General features: G+C 43.5%; 1 protein-coding gene across 1 annotated transcript in view; it reads right to left on the bottom strand.

Annotated features, from left to right (window-relative positions):
- Positions 1 to 550: 550 nt before the first annotated feature.
- SYNPO (synaptopodin) overlaps positions 551 to 17,973 on the bottom strand; it is an 85,564-nt gene continuing 68,141 nt past the window's right edge. Inside the window, exons 3-4 of the mRNA XM_081934143.1 lie at positions 15,398 to 17,667; positions 551 to 7,021 (exon numbers count right to left, since the gene is read on the bottom strand). Coding sequence (XP_081790269.1) covers positions 6,017 to 7,021; positions 15,398 to 17,667 — 3,275 coding nt within the window. The 3' untranslated portion in view covers positions 551 to 6,016. The remainder of the gene's footprint in view (positions 7,022 to 15,397; positions 17,668 to 17,973) is intronic.

Below are 17,973 nucleotides of genomic sequence, written 5' to 3'. Positions count from 1 at the left end.
AACCTTAAACACTCAATGAGCCACAAAGGTCCTATCTGAAAGCCCCCCTGTTCAATTCTGAAGCCAACCGGAAGTCTGGTTTCCCCACCATAGAGTCTTCTCATAGTGCGGCATCCTTTTTCCTTTACCTGTCCTAACCAAAAGCCCTATCAATTGTGGAGCCAACCAGCAACAGGGAGCCGCAGCAGAAGGATGAAAGATCCATATGCGGCTCCAGAGCCGTGGGTTGCTGACCCCTGGTGTAACGCAAGACTAAAACTCCTGGTCTCTCGGTTTCTAACCTGGTGCCTTACCACTACATCAGATTGGCTATCTTACTTAGGGTTGGGTGTCTGACAGATGATGCCTAGATGGCAGCAAAGTAATGTGGAAACTTCTAATTCATCCTGATTTTTGCAGTCCATATGTGTATTGCGATCTTATTACAGTTTCTGGCTTCCAGATGTTCAGTTGAATGACTGCCATTTAAGAAGTTTCATTCTTCCCTTTCCTACGTGGTTTCTATGAGTATGTGGGCAACCCACAAAGACCACAACTGGACACAACAAAGGTGAGTGTATTTCAGCATAACGAAGAGTTTAATTCCAAAATAATGTGTGATTGATAACCAGGCCGTATGGGCTAATGTCTGATCTATTTTGGAGCTTTAATATAGGTTTATGGCATGGTGCTGATGCTAACAGTATCAGGTGAAGGGATACAGCAAGCCGTACATGTTCTCAGTGATACATTCAGAAATAAGATGACTCACAAGTCAAAAAAGGTGTGAATTGCCCCCAAGGCTCCTAAGTACATCCTTTTCAATATATGCAGTACAATTTTACATTTGTCTCCTTGCACTAAGTCTTTTGGTTTTCAAAGGGTCTTACTCCCAGCAAAGTGTACATAGGTAGGCTTTGTTTACATACCACAACTGGGACTAGCAACTTGGTCATTAGGCAAAGTGGACAGTAAGTGGAACTGCGACTATGCTTACAATCTTACTTTTGCTTTCTTTCACTTTACAGATTTGCAAAGGTCAATCAACCATAAAGTTACTTTTCATCACTGTCATTATTTGAGAATGGTGGCTAAACAAGGCAATTTGTTAACTAAGGATGACCTATACAGAATTGCAGGCTTAGTTAACGACATTTTTCCAACAGCTAATTTCTTCTGTGATCCTGAGGAATTTAACCCATCAACATGTTAGAATAAGGATAAACATGTCTCCATCCTTGATGCATTGTTCTGTGGAAGATAACCCTGGAAAAAATGTGGCATGAACCGAAACTGCACCTTTGCTGTATAGACAGATCTAAACCAAGAAACAATTTTATTCATCCTGCCCTAGGGGTTTCTAGTGGTTTCTTACAGCAGAAACTGAGCTCAGGTATGTGCAAGTAGGTATGGCCTTTCCTTTAGAGATAGGGCAGTCGTGGTGGATGACTATTGCAGAATGGAATCTTATATACCTACACCGGGGGGGGGGAGGGGGTTTCTGAGACAATATGTATAAGATTGCACTATAAGTTAGCAGGGAAGGGAACATACAAATATTCAATGTGTCCTTAACATGTGGGATATATTTCTGTGAAATAAGGCATGTCTGATAAATGAGCTGGTCCCATAATAGAAAATAAGCAAAGGGCTAAAGGTATCATAACATACTATCAAACGGCATCCATCCATTTAACAGTGTGGAAATAGTTAGGGATGTGCATTCTGTTGCAGAGTCATCGTAGAAGAAGTCACAGCTGCTATTTACACACAGAGTCTGAAGACACAGAGAAAAAAATTACACTGTCAATATTTAGAAGCCTCGTGGCTGCCTTTTTACCAATGCTTCACTTAAGGAAAAATGGGGCTTTGATCCCGGAATAAAATAGGAAGCTAGAATTCTTGAGACTACTTTCAAGTTTTTCGTTTCCTGGACCAAGCTTCACTTTTCCTTCCATAAGCTGTGAACAGCAGCAGTGATTTCCTATCTCAGGGAGAAAAAACTGCCTTAATAGCTTCTCGATCTCTCTTTTGAACACCTTCTCTTACACTTGACGTACAGCTTCTCTCTCATCTTGCTAACTAAAGAACTTCCAAAATGGCTGAGGCAGCCTTCTCTCTGCCACAAGAGGTATAAAAACAAAACTCAACTGTTTTGCTTTTATGTGCTGCATTCTCGGGGTTTGATTCATTTTCCTCTTGCTCTTGCAATTGGCACCATAAAGCCCTAGAGGGCACCATTGGCCCTTTTTCTTGTCATCTTCCCTCCCACTCCCTCCCTTTCTGTTTCTCTAAAAGACATGTTGGCTGATCTCCTAATGCTATCTGAGAATGACACCTTGATGTTACCATGTGTTCCCTGCCTTCTGGATGAAATAGATCGCTTTGGCTTGACCATCACAGCAGTGTCCTGGTGGCAGGGTTCAGTGTGCAATTCTCTCCTCTCCCTTGCCATTTCTCAGGAGAAAATGCAGTAGGAGCAAAGCAAAAGAAACAAGCAGTGCCAGGGTACCAGCTATTTTGTAGCTGGCTGCCTGTTTTTGCATCTTTCTTTGAATTCTTCCACTCTACTTAGTCAAGGTTGAAGATGGGTCTTTCCAGAACCTGCATTTTGCTCTGTGATCAATGCATCTGTTCTGTTGCCATCAGTAATCTAAAAGATGGAAAGGAGGAAGTCTAGATGTGAGTTGACTGGCTGCTTCTACCATGGGTTGAGAAGAGAAAGGGCACTAAGACTGAAGGACTTTTATAAGACTTCCATGCAACAATGTCCCCTTGATATGTGCACATAGGAACCATAGGCTTGCCAAGCCCATGATTATTTTCAAAGATCTTCCTCAACCATGTCCCTTTTAACAGGAGGTGGTTGAAAGTTGAAAGAGTTGAGGTCCAACCCGTCAGAAGGCAATGTGCTGGGGAAGAACCTCAGAGACTGATGGTTGCTCTCTAGAACTTCAGACTGGTCTCTTTCACAGCCTGACCTGCAGATGCCAGGACTGAATTTATTGCAAGCTGAATATTTCTACTCTATCAATAATTTCTCCCTTTACATATTCCATATTTCTGAAAATATTTGGCATAGCAATCCCATTTTTTTCTGCTTCTTTTACTCTATATATCATGTAGAGTAAGCCTGATGGCCTTGAGTTTCAGAAGACTTCAGCAGCATGGCTCGGCCAGCTCAGCCCCAGTGTCCCACTTCTCCTCACCCCCTAAAAGGAAAACCTCAAAATGCTCCTGTGGAGAAGTTATACTGCTGAAGCAGATACAATATAAGGGCTATTCGGCAAGCTTGGCTGAGTTTATGCTGGTATGTTTCCAAGGTACCCACAGCTTGGAGCCTCCTCCATCTGATCTCCTACATAAGCTATGCATGATCAGAAGAAAACAAAGATGGGGGTGGCCCCGATTATTCATTTCTGGCTCAGTTTGAATTAATATCAAATAAATGTTCTCCTCTTTAAAGGTTACAGGATAAAAATAGAGGGCGACTGCTGAATCAAGGGCAAGTAGGGAAACACCTGATACGAGCTGCTCCTTGCCAAGGCCAGCTGATGTATTAGCTAGATGACACCCTATCACACAGCAGAGAAGCAAGAGAGAAAATGGGCAAGAACTGAGAGGTAAGGGGAAACCATGGGAGGAGGACATTTTGCACACACAGGGCTCACTTTACTCGCATTGGCTAGACTCCAGATCACAGAACACATTGCCTGGAATTCTTATAGTTAACTCCATCTGAGCCTACGGACACAAATACTGCAGACCAACCTCCTATTCTATTCCTATGGCTAGAGAAGGCAGGATAAGCACGGGACAATCATGCAGTGAAATCTGTCTGAACTATCCTCTCCTCTGCCTTTTCTCTTGACTTGTCCAAATTATTTTGTTCAATGGGAAGAGATCTATTTTCCCAGTCACCCGGCTCCAGCCAACCACTTCCAGGACAGATACTTCTACTCTGCAGGATTATGGCAAGGTGCAGCACAGAATAAGTTATTGTGCACTCAAACTGGGCTCACACATCAACCACAGACACTGGTTTGTGGCTGAAAGTAATGAATGAAGCCAGTAAAAGAGACCTATTGTAAGTCTGAAAAGAGAAACGTGCGTGCATATGCATGCCTTACACTTCAGGAAGTCCTTCATTCTGGATGCCGAACAATAAAGGCAATGCTGATATGAGGTGTGTTTTTCTTTGCTGCTCAGCAGAGGTAGATAGGAGGTTCATGGGGTCACACAGATGGTGTAAATAGATAGATGCTGCTACCAGACACAGTACTATGCCTCGTAGATGTTGCTATGAGCCACAGTCCTGGGGGATAAAGCAAAGAGGAAAAATGGAAGGGAATTTAGCCTATTGGGTTTGTCTGCTATTTATTCTGATAGGCTGTCCTTATTAGCAGATTGCAAGGATAGGGGCCTTAGCTAGTTGATCCATACAGAATCATCCACCTGCCTGGCTTTGTGTATATCTTGGTACCTTTGTGTGTTTTAGATAACAGCTCCTCACTTTTCCTTTCCTAGTGTGGAATGTTATTCTGAATGCAAATCTCTCCCACCTGAGTAGAGATACTACTTCCGCCTTTGTGTTCTGGCCTGCATGTCTAGGGGCTGAGATACAGGTGAAAATACAAGTGACCAATGAAGTTTCTGATAGGTGGCTGTGTTAGGGAACAGCTCTGTTCATCTTCCCTACTGTTGGATATAACTAACTTTGCTCCTGATCCTCCACTTAGAGGTGGAGCTCACTTCTCCATCTGTTGTTTCCAACCGTTATGCAAGAAGCACCTGAAGGCAGCTTTCTCCAGGTGCTGAAAGAAGAGTTGGCAGAAGAGGCATTATTTGGGGCTTACTAACCAATCTCCTCCCCAGAGGGACATCTTGGATAGCTTTGCTTTCCAGATATCTGGTAAACTAGAAAGCAATAGAAGAGATCAGAAGACCTCTCTCCTGGTGACTGGCAGTACCAGAACCATTGCTCACTGGGCATTCAGTCCTGAAATCACGGCAAGAGTTCTGAGGTCATTTGGGTACACTCTGGGAACAGGCCTCCATTGCTGCATGTTAAGTGGAAACCCATGTGGATTCTTACTGTCACAGTCCCAGGCTGCCTAGTTTTGGTGGCATTTCCAGAAAGCTTGGAAGTTCCTACATTTCATGTTCCTAAGTGGTCTCTTCTAATGCAGCTGCAGGAGTACTTGGATTGTAGCTTGAATAGGTCCTTCATCCTCTTGTAATTCAGCTGCAATAGTCCAGAGAACAAAAAGGCTTTCAAACAACCTTCTTTCATTTCATTTGATTCAGATAAATTCAACCTTTATGTTTGAAGGAAAAGTATGCTGTGCAGATGAAGCACCACCACCAACTTCTGAATGGGCTTCTGGCTCATTTTTTTATCCCCGTTTTCTTCTTCTTCCCTCAGGACGTTGGAGTGGAAGCCAACTCAAGTGTAGCTCCATCAAAGTAGAGCTAAATCAATGGCAATTGTTTTATGTGAAACATGGACTTAATTGTATTAAGTGAAACGTGGACTTAAGGCTGGCTTTCCTCTCTTACTGTCCCCTCACTAAGAGTCATCAAGGATTCTGTCAAGGGCTCTGTGTCCTCCTGCCAGATATTTCTCAGAGGGGACACAGGCAGTCAGATGCATCTTAAACCTCCCCAAGCAAAGAAATCATCGTGTCTCCAGTCCAGCTGAGAAAGAGAAAGCAAAACCTGGGAAAGTCAAGCATGTCATCCAAGAGAGAGAGAGGAGGAAGCTAACAAAGTTCCTATGGAAATGGATGTCCTGCAGGAATAGAAGCTGAATCACACTTCTCCGTTGTATGAGAAATGTTTCTCATAAATTCTCTTCTTCAAAGTTCCCAAGAAGTGGCAAATTTGGAGAGAAGGTGTTACACATTTTTGTAGATGAACATCTTCCTCCTAAAACTTAACTAGGTTGGCAGGATTAAGCATGTATGGACCTGCACAAATATTTTGGCAACAGTTTTCACAACCTTTGTTTTTTGGGTTCACATCTCTTGGCCCATGTTTAAGAGGTACAAGATGCTTCTGATGGGAGGCTACCCCGTTTCAGCCTCAGGCTGCCATTCCAGCCTCGTGGACAAATATTGAAGCTGCGGATGCTAGGTGACCTGACCCCAGAGCAGTCAGAGTCCACGGATGCTTCTGAGTTGGTGGGGGACATGGAAGTGGAGCGCTTCACTGGGGACCATGTTGTCATCATGGGGCTTTGGTGAGTGGGAGAAGAAGCATCCAGGTTTTTTGGACTGGTATATGATATCCCACTGGTGTTCGCTGGCAATGTGAAGGCCTTATGGCTGCCCACGATTGTGGGTTTTTGAAGCGGCTCTGGATCCTGGTGTGATTCAGAATGAGCGCCCATTATACTTGGGCCATTATGGTTTGTTGAGACGGGGAACTGGGGCGCTCCAGTTCTAGTAGGCAGCGTGAAGCATTTGTTTCCATTCATTCTCCCTGCTTTTGGTGACTGTAGTGGACTTGGAAATTTGATGCCTAGCAACCTGGGGCTGTTGCTTGATGATGCACTAGCCTGCGATGGGGCAGCTGAGACTGGGAGGGAGACACGTCTGTAGCCTTCCATTCTTGTCGGCTTGGGTGACTGAATTGGGCTCGGAGTATGGGTACTTCTGTTCTTAGGGCTTCCACCAGTGGATGACACATTGGGGCAAGTGACAGGGGGCGTGAAGGGCCTGAAGTTTTCTACTCCGGTAAGTTTGGGAGAAGAGCTCTTCCTCCGGGCAGCATTTATGATATTTCTTGCCAACAGCACCTGCATCTGTCGGCTGGACTTTTGGTCAATCTCCTGTCGAAATGGGGACAGAGACCTTTCGCTCCAGGATGGAGACATGGGAGGAGGTGGTGTCATAACATGGGCTGCTCGAAAGGCTTCGACAAGTCCATCCTCAGATTCTGGAGTTTGGGCTGGGCTCATCCAGCCGTCTATGCTGCTGGATGGTCGCCTTATCAGCTGTGGAGTCCAAGTTGGGGAGGCAGGCAGGGATGTTTTTCTTTCCTGAAATAGAAAGAGGAATACTTTTTAGCATTCTGTTCCTCTATGGCCCTTCAGATTGTGCTTACCTGCAGAAGGCCAGGTCTGGCTGTGCACCATAAGAGAAATTAAGGTGCAGAGACCAGCATGCTCCCTGCATTTCTTTTCTGGCTATATCCATTCCTCCTCAGATGACTTGGGGTGATCTCCTTATGCTCCCATTACTCCATGAAAATATCCTGATACCACTGTAAGAGTGCTCTTTATCTGAGGACAGTGTGATTGGAAAGACAACATGGAGAGAAGGACTTCCAACTTTCTGCTGGCTTCCCCATTGACTTTGCTTGTGGGAAGCTGGCAGGGAAGTTTTTGAATAGTGATGATGTGATAGTAGGATGGTACAAAGGCCATAAATACAACATCTGGTAATAACTGCTACTTGTTCAGTGCTATCATCAGTTCAAACATGGCTTAATGTGGGGGGGGCCTCCGGAGCCTGTGGAGGTCATTTTCACCCTCCCGGAGGCTTGAGTAAAGCCTCCAGAGCCTGGGAAGGACACAAATGCCCCCCCACCATGATGCAGGAGGCCGACTATGCCACACCCACCCAGCAAACCTCTTGCTAAAATTTTTGAAGCCCATCCCTTGCCTGCCAATTCCTGTAAAGCGTTTCATGATTTTTCTGAACAGGTCCCTACAGTTTTCTTTGCACTGTTTTTCAGAAGTGATTTGCTGTTGCCTGTGAGTGAGAGAGACTGGCCCAAGGTGGCATCGTATATTCTAAACCCAAACTACAACTCACAATTCCCCTGGTTTCTAGTCCAGTGTCTTTTAAGTGCTACAGCAAATTGGCTCTGTTCTACAAGAATGCTAATCACTAAATAACGACATGCAATGTGGCTATGAAAACAAGAGCTTATGTAAAAAAAAATTGAGCGTAGAAAGCAGGTGGAAGTAAGGACATGAAACAGGAGAATCACTACAAAACACAGAATGAATAGAAAAATGTAGGACGTTGCTTGAAATTTTTGAAGAAGTGAAATTTCTCTATAAGCAAAACATGATGCTGAAGGATAGGGGAATGTAAGAAACAGAGGGGAAAGGAATGTCAGAAACTGACATTGAAAACACGCTTCACTCATTTCTACTCTGTGGTTTTCTACTATTATTTCCTTCTTTTACAGTGTCTTTCAACTCACATTTTAGAAGACAAAACCATGTCAATTCAGGACTATACCCTGATGGTCTTCCTGAGTTACATTTCATCAATTCCCTGTCTTTCTCCCAAATGTGTATCTCATTGCTGAAATAGGCATGATAATAAAGACCATAATGTATGTGTTCCTGGGAAGGTTTAGCAGAACAGAATATTCTAGAAAAAGGATGGGAAGCTGCCAGAAACAGAAGCAATTGAGATTAATTGAAGCATCCAAGCACAGGGGGCTGCAGCTATAATAAGAAAACTAAAAATGTGCAGTACAGCACAAGACAAATCCCACTGCTGTGTAGTTGCAACCCAATTTCTGATGAAACGACCAGAAGTCATAGTATCTGCATTTGATATGCTGCATGATTTCATCAATCTTTCACCCCCACTGATTGCATTCAAGTTAGCATTAATGGAAGTGCTTTGTGTTATGATTGGTGTTAAGCCAAGAGCTGGAGGGCAGCTTTCTATTGACATTAATGCACAAAGGTCACCGTTCACATACAACTTTTCTGAAGATAATTTCTCCAGCTGTATTTCTATTGGTGGAATCCTAAAGTTGAAATTATTTCAGATTAACTGAGGTTTCCCAGACTAGTTGGACAATCTGGATTGCCCAGGGAAGGAAAATCTCTTGTATCAAATTAATTAATTCCTTCCTTCCTTCCTTCCCTCCCTCCTTCCCTCCCCTCCCCTTCCACCTTCCCTTCTTCCTTTTCCCTTCTCTCCCCCCTCCCACCCTTCCTTCTCATTCAACTGCCCAAATTTTGTAGCATCCCTCCCCTGCTCTTCATAGCTCCCAAATGGCCTCTTGGTACTGGAAATGTTGACATGAAGATATCAATGGCTTGCTAATTCATTTGTGCCAAGGACGATTGAAATTTAGTTCACTATTTGTACCTCCACACACACACACCTGCACATACAGACACGTGCAACCCCTGAAGACCCCTGTATATCAGAAAATAACCATTAGGGGTGAATGCTGCCATTTCCCTTGCTTCCAGCATCCTATTGTTTAGGAAGCCTCTTCTCTGCCTATCTCTCAACTGTTGCTGCAAGTTTTCAAGAGAGGAGAGGAAATTCAGTCCCTTGTTAAATGGAACACCCAGATAGGAAATACCTGCCTCATGGAAAACATGCCTCTGTCAGTTTTCAGCAAAATATTTTGTGTATTTTCAATGTTCAATATTATGTGAAATTCCTAAGCACTGGTTAAACACTGTGAAAATTGACCTTTCTATAGGATGTCTTCGACAGTAATTAAACCAAAGTGAGCTATGCTGCCTAAGGACTATGGCCATTGCAGTTTAACACATGTGGAGGGTTCCCAATTGAAGAAGACATCCATGTTTTTCCCAGTAGCACTAGTGGTACATTTTTGTTTGCTGTTTTTAAGGCATGCCTTGAACTCTATAGTAAAAAAAAAAACCAAGCGTCAACACTTCACAGGTGGACCATTAGAAACAGATTTCTAGCTCTGAGACCCAATCACAACTATGATGTGGTATTTGACACCACGGGCACCTTCTGTCAAATACACATCCATAGAGTGGATCTATACCAGTACTTTGTGAAATAGTTTTCTGTACTCAGACTGAGACGTTTCTTCCGTTAACCTTCCTCTTTATTATGTGTGAAGCCCACATACAAAAACGTAGACCTTGTTCATTTATATTAAACTTTGTAGCCTTGTATAATATACCACTTAAAGGATACTTGAGAAACTGTAGCCTTACAATAAAGCAGAATTAGCTCTGATTCTAGATTCAAAATCTGTCCTTCCTTGGAGATGTTTTGCTGACTGAAGCAAAGAATAACTGGTGCCCATTTCTCCCCTGCTAAGGCCAACACTTGAAGAACACTTCAGGTGCATAAGCTTCCTGGCAGCTCTCTCTCTTCCACGACTTGCCTAAAGCAATAAATTCACCTGGCTGCATCCCTCTCCTTAGTCTTTCATGGTTCCCTCCTTCCTTTGCTACCTCTTTTGATGACAATCGCGCTGGTGGAATGATCTAACCTGGCTTTCCTGAGCCTAGACATCCTCACGTTAAGTGGATTTCAACCCACATAATTTTCAACATTGGCAGGGCTGGCTGGGAATTTGGAAAATGGTCATTGTATCTAGGCTGAGGCCGAAACTGAAACTGTCAAAGTGAGCCAAAGCACTTGAGTATCCCAAACATTACTCTAGACCAACATTTCTCAATCTCAGCAGCTTTGCAATGCAAGCATGCTGGCTGGAGAATTCTGTCAATTAAATTCCACGCTTCTTGAAGTTGCTGAGGCTGAGAAACATTGCTCTAGGCCTATCTTCATGGGTTGAACTGTACCTTCCACATTCCTAGATACTAGAGCCAAAATCTGTAAGGCACAAACTTAAGGAAAACTACTGGACTTTATGGCCTGGGGAGGATGGGAACAAGAGTCCAAAATTTTGGGAGGATTCACAATTGATATTCAGTCATCCAGGCAACCATCCTACATTCCCTAGATAACTTTTCTCAATTCAACCTTTGTTCCACTAATTAAGTTAATACGGTCATGAAGAAGATAAAATAAACCTTCTTGGGTAAAATGTTCACTTTAGAACTGTTGTTTTCCTTTGTTAGAGATCTTTCCTACAACTTTCTTTACGTTTCAATGAAGTGGGGAATACAACAAATTTAATGCCCTCTCATTTTGAAATCTTCTTTAGCTGTGGTGGAAAAACTTTCCTTTCCTTTCCTTTCTCCTTTTCCCCTTCCTTTCCCTTTCCTTTCCCTTTTCTTCTTCTTCTCAACGAAAGACAATCATGTAAGTTCTAACTGCCTGGAGTCTGTTTGACCCATCTCTGCTTTGACTCTCAAGTTTGAAGGAGAAAAATTGCAGTTGCCAAGTTAGCCCTTTGATACTATTTCTCTAATATATGGTAAGGTAACGGTAAAGGTTCCCCTCGCACATATGTCGTTCCTGCTCTAGGGTGCGGTGCTCATCTCCATTTCAAAGCCGAAGAGCCAGTGCTGTCCGAAGATGTCTCAGTGGTCATGAGGCCGGCAGGACTAAATGCTGAAGGTGCACGGAACAGTTACCTTCCCACCAAAGGTGATTCCTATTTTTCTACTTGCACTTTTTACGTGCTTTCGAATTGCGAGGTTGGCAAAAGCAGGGACAAGTAACGGCCGCTCACTCTGTTACGTGGCAATAGGGATTCAAACTGCCGAACTGCCGACCTTTTTGATCGACAAGCTGAGCATCTTAGCCACTGAGCCACTGCGTTCCAATAATATATGGTACATCAATGCTATTTATGGATAGACGGCTCTATCAGCTTGCCCTGAATTAGGGATTTACCAAGGCAGGTGTTTTTATTGCAAGGATAAATGAAGAAAGGGGAGAAAAACACTTGCTGCTCCTTGATTAACCCGCAGTTATGTGGGATTGAATTGAGAATGTCTGCAGTGGAGGTTAGCAGCCGTACCCACACAATTATATGCCAACCCTTTTGCATGGACAGTGTGATACACACAAAAAGGGCCAGGGCTGCAATGGTTATGTATTTTGATGTTTTTAACTTCCTTTTGCCTACCTCTTTACAAACCCCCAGGGCTTAAATAGCATAGCTATTTAAATAATATACCAGAACCAAAAGAAATTATTTCCTGCAACACAAAGCTATTCCTCAGCCCTTTCTGCAGTAATTCTCCTTCTACCTTCTACCTCTGAACCCTTAGCATGGAAGGGAACAGAGAATGCACTCAGTAATACAGGGGTGTCCAAACTTGGGAACTTTAAGACTTGTGGACTTCAACTCCCAGAATTCCCCAGCCAGCCATGCTGGCTGGGGAATTCTGGGAGTTGAAGTCCACAAGTCCTAAAGTTCCCAAGTTTGGACACCCCTGCAGTAATATTAGTTTCACACTTGGTATTGCCACCCAATACAGGTTTTGTGTCCGATAAGACCCTTCCTTCATTGATCTGGCTTGCCCTACACAGGTAGTCCTCACCTTACGACCACAATTGAGCCCCAAATGCCCATGGCCAATCAAGACCACTGTTAAGTGACTTTTGCCCCATTTTACAACCTTTCTTGTCACTGTTGCTAAGTGAATCACTGCAATTGTGAAGTGTATTTGGCTTCCCCTTTGGCTCTGCTTGTCAGTAGTTCACAAAAGGTGATCACATGACACACTCACCCCGGGGACACCGCCAGTGTCATAAAACACATGACAGGATTTTGATCACATTCGATCATGGAGATGCTGTAATGGTCGTAAGTGAGAAAACCAGTCATAGGTCAGTTTTTTTCAGGGCTTTTTAAACTTCAAACGGTCATTAAATCAAGGGTGGGATTCTACTGGTTCGGACTGGTTCGGGTGAACCAATAGCTATGAGGATCAGCGAACCTGTTCGCTCCCACCTTCAAGTGGTCCCGCCCCCCCTGCCCCTGCGCTTTACTGACCTATATCTTCTCAGCTGAGTCGTATGGCAGAGTGGATTGCCATGCCTCCCCAGCAGTAATGCGGAAGGCAAGTTTTCTCAAAACTGCACACACAAGTGCGCAAAGCGCACAATCACCGATCCGGTTGTTAAACCAGTACGATCCCACCACAGCACGAAACGGATGTTGCTAAGTTGAGGGCTACCTTTATTAGGCTTCTGCTAGAATTTGTCAAGCAGGAGAAAGAGAGAAGGACAGGGGAAAAAAAGTCAGAGACAGAGAATGAACTAGATTGGGAATCTCTGTAGGAGAAGAAAGCCAGTGTGGCAGGACTGAAGTTATGGAGCAAAATGGGACAAAGGAACACAGCATAGGCTGCTTTGTGCTCCTGTCCAAAACATAGGATAGGAATGTAAGAACAGCTAGCATTATTTAGTCCCTCCGGGGAGAGGGGGTGGTCTAGAAATTTAATAAATTATTAAATTATTAAGGTCTTGGACCAGGTTCTCGTCTACCTTCAGCCACAAAAACTTCCTGTGTGATTTTGGGCAAATCTTCTTTCTTCACCCACAGGACTGAAGTTATGGAGCAAAATGGGACAAAGGAACACAGCATAGGCTGCTTTGTGCTCCTGTCCAAAACGTAGGATAAGAATGTAAGAACAGCTAGCATTATTTAGTGTTTTGGGTCAAGGCCTTGCAGTTTGCAACTTAATCAATCACGGAAGGAGGTCGATGGCAGAAATGAATTCTCAGTGTTGGATTTGCTTAGAGACAGCTCACTCTGCAGGGTAACCCATCACCTGTTCTGTAGAGTCAGCCTAAAGGTCAGCCTGCAGTTTGCTTACTGTAAACATGATTTTCTTTTAAAATTGCAAACAAAATGTACAACCGAGGACTCACTCCACATAATTGCATAGAAATTTGAAATTCTATATCCTAAAAAAAAAAGATTGAGAGCTCCCACCCTCTTGGACCGAGTTGTTTATCTTCCCCCACAGATATTCTACATTGTGAAAATAGCCAGATGTGCCACTTTGAAAGCACTGCAGGGCTCATGCATTGACTTTGGACCTGTTGCACTGGTCTACAGAGCTGTTCTGAAGGGTTCCCAATGTGAAGAAAATAAAGGAAAGTCTGTGACGATGGCTGGAATTAATATTAGTTCCCTACTTAACACAAGGGGATCTCTTACTTCTAAATATCAGAGGCTTAGCCTGATCAGATTGGTTCTGTATGTACGTATCATCTCAGCGATACTTTTAGTCCCAAATAGTCAGTATTCAATTCAAACCCCAAAGAGAGATTAGCAATGGATGTTAAATAAGAGATTAAGTGTTAAAATGTGAAAATCATTTTATTTGCCTTCTAGTTTCAATCTTTTTCAGGGAACAGCATGGTGTTCCTTTTTCCCTTCGCTCCACAGCAACGAAGGAAAATCAATCCTAATGACCAGAAAAACATGTCAGCATTGAAACCTCTTCCTCCCACAAGACCTTAGCATTAGCAGGAAATACTGTAGCACTGAGACACTATAGAAGAAATACTGTACCACAGAGACTATATTTTACACATCCCTGATATCTGTTAATAGTCACTGGTGCTGGAGAAGGGTTCTTCTGAGAGATAATTGCACTGTGAGTGGATTCTGCCAGTATAAAATGTTTCAAACCAATTTATGAAACCTCATTGTATTTCCCAGAGAATAAATCATGGTGCTTGGCTACATGTATCTCTCAGCAGTTTAACTGTTTTGAGGCCCTTTGGGTCAGTGATAACAATGGTCTCTGCGTTCTCCTAAATCCCAGTATAAGGAGGATAAAATTGTCATCATATTACTTATTGTAAGCTAATTGCAGAACATCTGCAGCTATTCCCTGATTGCATCAAAAGGATTTGGGGTGCGTGTGAGGAGGTTAAGGTGTGACTTCTGAAGTTTATACGCTGGGTTAGTCCACCAAGCACTTCTGTGCATGAAATGTTGTTATTAAATTAAACGTTGCGTATTAGGATGCTAAGACATTATAATGTGGTTTGTATTCTGGATTATGTTTATGATACATGTATTTACCCCAAAGGTATTCAGTGTCCTGTTATCTAAGAGAGACAATAAAATTAGAGAGGAGAAATAAATGAAGCACAAAGGTAGCAGAGGCAGGAACAGGCATCAGGTAGAATTGTCTTTTGGCATCAGCAAAGAACAGAGAAGGTGAGCATGTCGCATTGGAGGTTCTGGATGCAGAGAAGACAGAGGAGAAAACACCCTTCAGAGCAAAGAAGCCAAAAGGAAAAAAAAAAGTAAGGCAAAGAAGAAGCCAGATATTGGATGTTCATAGAGTTTCTGGGCAGGAGGAAAAGAAGAAAGCCTGTCTTCCTGCTTCAGTCAAGCTTCTGCTAATAATCTTCTAAGACTCCTATGCTTGGACTATTTTTATATTCTTTTGTGGGCTAAATTCACACACTGCTGAACAACGCCAATTGCACAAGTTCTATCAGGACTGGCTTAGCCGAGATACGCTGGCATTAGGCTAAATTGGTTTTTTTCCCCAAAAAACCCCAGCCTGCTCAGTTTTGTTAGTGGACAATGCAACTTAGCCCATTATGGTTTGAGAGGTGGCACTTTTATGCAAGATCTAATTGCACTCACAACCCATTAAGCTGTCTTCATTTTGGTTTTTTTTGTTTTCTTTGCACACCACCAATCAGAAGCTAACAACGATGGAGGTCACACACTTTAAAACCTATTACTTATAGTAAAAAGAAGGTTTCCACACCTGAGGCTCAATCCCTGCATTCTTGGTGGAGTAAGATGGTCTTGGAGCTTGGAATACTCCTTTAACTCTTGGAGACAAAATTTTAGAAGAGTGATCAAAAGACGCTTCAGGTGATATTTCAGCATTTGCTCTGAATTTCTGTAATGGAAACATGTTTCCAGGTAATGGGGCAAAGAGGCCAGGCAATGTTCTGCTTGGGCTGGACTGGACAGGTGGGTACAACAGAGGAGAAGGTGCCAAGGGCGAAGTAGAGGAAGAAGCCTGTCTCGTATAACCCCTTTCAGGGACTACAGATCTCATGGGCTCTTTGACTGGGGAACGAACAAATGTGGGTGACGGAAGCTGGTAAGGCTGTTGCTTGGAGATTTCCAACTCCTTTTTGGAGACCTCGCTTTCTGTCAAATTGCTGTTGTAGAAAGATACAGGGGGGCCTTTTGGAGATCTTGATGGACTTTTGAGTGTAGGTTGGAATGCCACGGGAGAGAGATGAGTTTCTGAAGTATACTTCCAGGATGGAGGAAGAGACATTGTAGGTGAAGGTGATCTTGCTATATCTGGATGGGATGGGGCCTCAATGACGTACTTCTGCATTCTTGATTGCCTCTTGGCAAACAGTTCTGCCCCCTTTCCTTTCGCCTCAGATAGGCTTTGGTTGGAGATTATTTTAGGTCTAGGCTGTATTTTTGGTGATCTTAAACATGAAGACCACTCTGGTGGAGGATCTCCAAGGGACTGAGTTGGTCCATGTAATGATCTATCTTCAGTTAGAAAGTTAGAGGCATCTGCACCCAATGCAAATGACTCATCTTCAGGAGAGGCTCCTCCTTGCTTCTTTTTATTATCTGATGTCTGTACTAAATTCAAAAGATCTGGATTGGGACCCATTTTTGGCTTCTCCACAAAGGTGAACATGGACTTCTTAGGTGTTCTGCGGGCTGCAGATTCCTCCAGAATGCCTGTTTTATCTGGAGGTGGTGCTTTATCCTCTCTGAATTGAGGTCCTGGGCTGTTGTCTTTGGACCTAGTTTCAGGTGGAACCAGGATTTTCTGTTCTTGACAAGGATACAGTGCTGAGTAAGCTGGTGGTGACCTGACCCTAGTCACCGGAGGAGGGCTGGAAAATGCCTCTGCATAGGTGGGTGGTGGAGGAATCTCCGCCACTGGGCTCTTCTCTGCTGGTGAGAGGATTTTAGCGAGTGACTGAGTGCCAAAAGGTCTTGCAGTTCGGTTCTTCACTGGTTGGGGCTTAGACAAAGTGAGGCGCACTTCACAATACTGCCTATGATTTTGTGTGCTGGTTTCATCAGAACATACATTGGTGGCTTTTTCGGTGTCAGCAGTGGGGAAAATGTTGTCATTGTCAGTGACCAACTCATCTTGTTCCATGTAGGGCAGCTCTCCATTTTCTTTTCTGTCTATGACTGGTTCACTCGGTGTCTTGTTGAGGACAATATTATTCTCCCTATCAATGATGGCAGCATAGAGATCTTTGTCAGGGATATTGTTGTTTTTCTCACTAACTATGGGTAGATACGGTTCTTTATCGAGAATATTATTTTCCCGATCCATATGCAGAAGGTACATTTCTTTTTCAAGAATGGTATCTTTCTTCTCAATCTTAGGGGTAGCCCCATCCTCAGTCTTAGCTGGGATGTTTTCTGTATTGCCCATAATTGGTCCTTGCTCAACCGTAGGCATTTTTCCACACTCAGTGAGAGGTTCATGTATTCCGTTGGTTGAAGCTGTCCCTATATTCTCTTTAAGGTATACACTGAGCGGGATCTGCTGAAATTCTTCCTCTGGAATATCTTTAGAGGATGTCGGGTTTGTTGAATAAAGAATCGTCTCGCTCTTTTCCTTATTCCATGGAAGGCCCTGTGCGTTTTCTAGGGGATGTTCCACACCCAGTTCCTCCTCGTATTTTTCCATGGTGACCTTTTGCCCCCAGTGCCCAAAACTATTGAGGCAGAGTGAAGCGTTCAGCTCCTTGTTTGGTTTCGGAGTCTGCTTCAGATGCGATGCCTCCCCATGGCGCAGAGCGCAAGGGTGAGTGATAGCTTTGGGGTCTTTCTCCACAGCTCCTCGTTCTGGATTGGTTGGCTTTGGAGCTCCTAAGGTGAATGCATTCACTCGCTGCTTGCGTCTGTGAAACAGCAGGACTCCTTTGGAATTGGAACTTGGTGGATTGGTCAACTGAGCAACAATTCTTTGGCTCCTCTCTTTTGCTTCCTTCAGCTCTGTTTCAGACAAGCTTGCACTTCTTGAGATATCTGAGGAAGAAGAAACATACAGAGTACAAAGTTATACACGGGTACGGAATCCCGGAAGTGCACCCCAGAACACTTTCCATCTATTTATTAAAAGAAGGAACTCTAACATGATTCATTAACATGATTAACAGTTCTTCTTCCTATTTGTGTGCTGCGTTAGACCTCTTATTTGTAATTCACTCAACGCTGAACCATTTGAGAAGGCATAAAACATATTAATGAAATCAGCAGCCAGAGAACTTATGTTGAGGTGCTAAACCAGAGAAACACAAGTTGAAATCCTAACCCTGCCAGTGTTTGCATGTT

This window comes from Natrix helvetica (assembly GCF_964273705.1).
Source record: "Natrix helvetica genome assembly, chromosome: 1".
In the NCBI taxonomy this organism is placed as follows: Eukaryota; Metazoa; Chordata; class Lepidosauria; order Squamata; family Natricidae; genus Natrix; species Natrix helvetica.
This window is presented reverse-complemented; position numbering and strand designations above follow the sequence as displayed.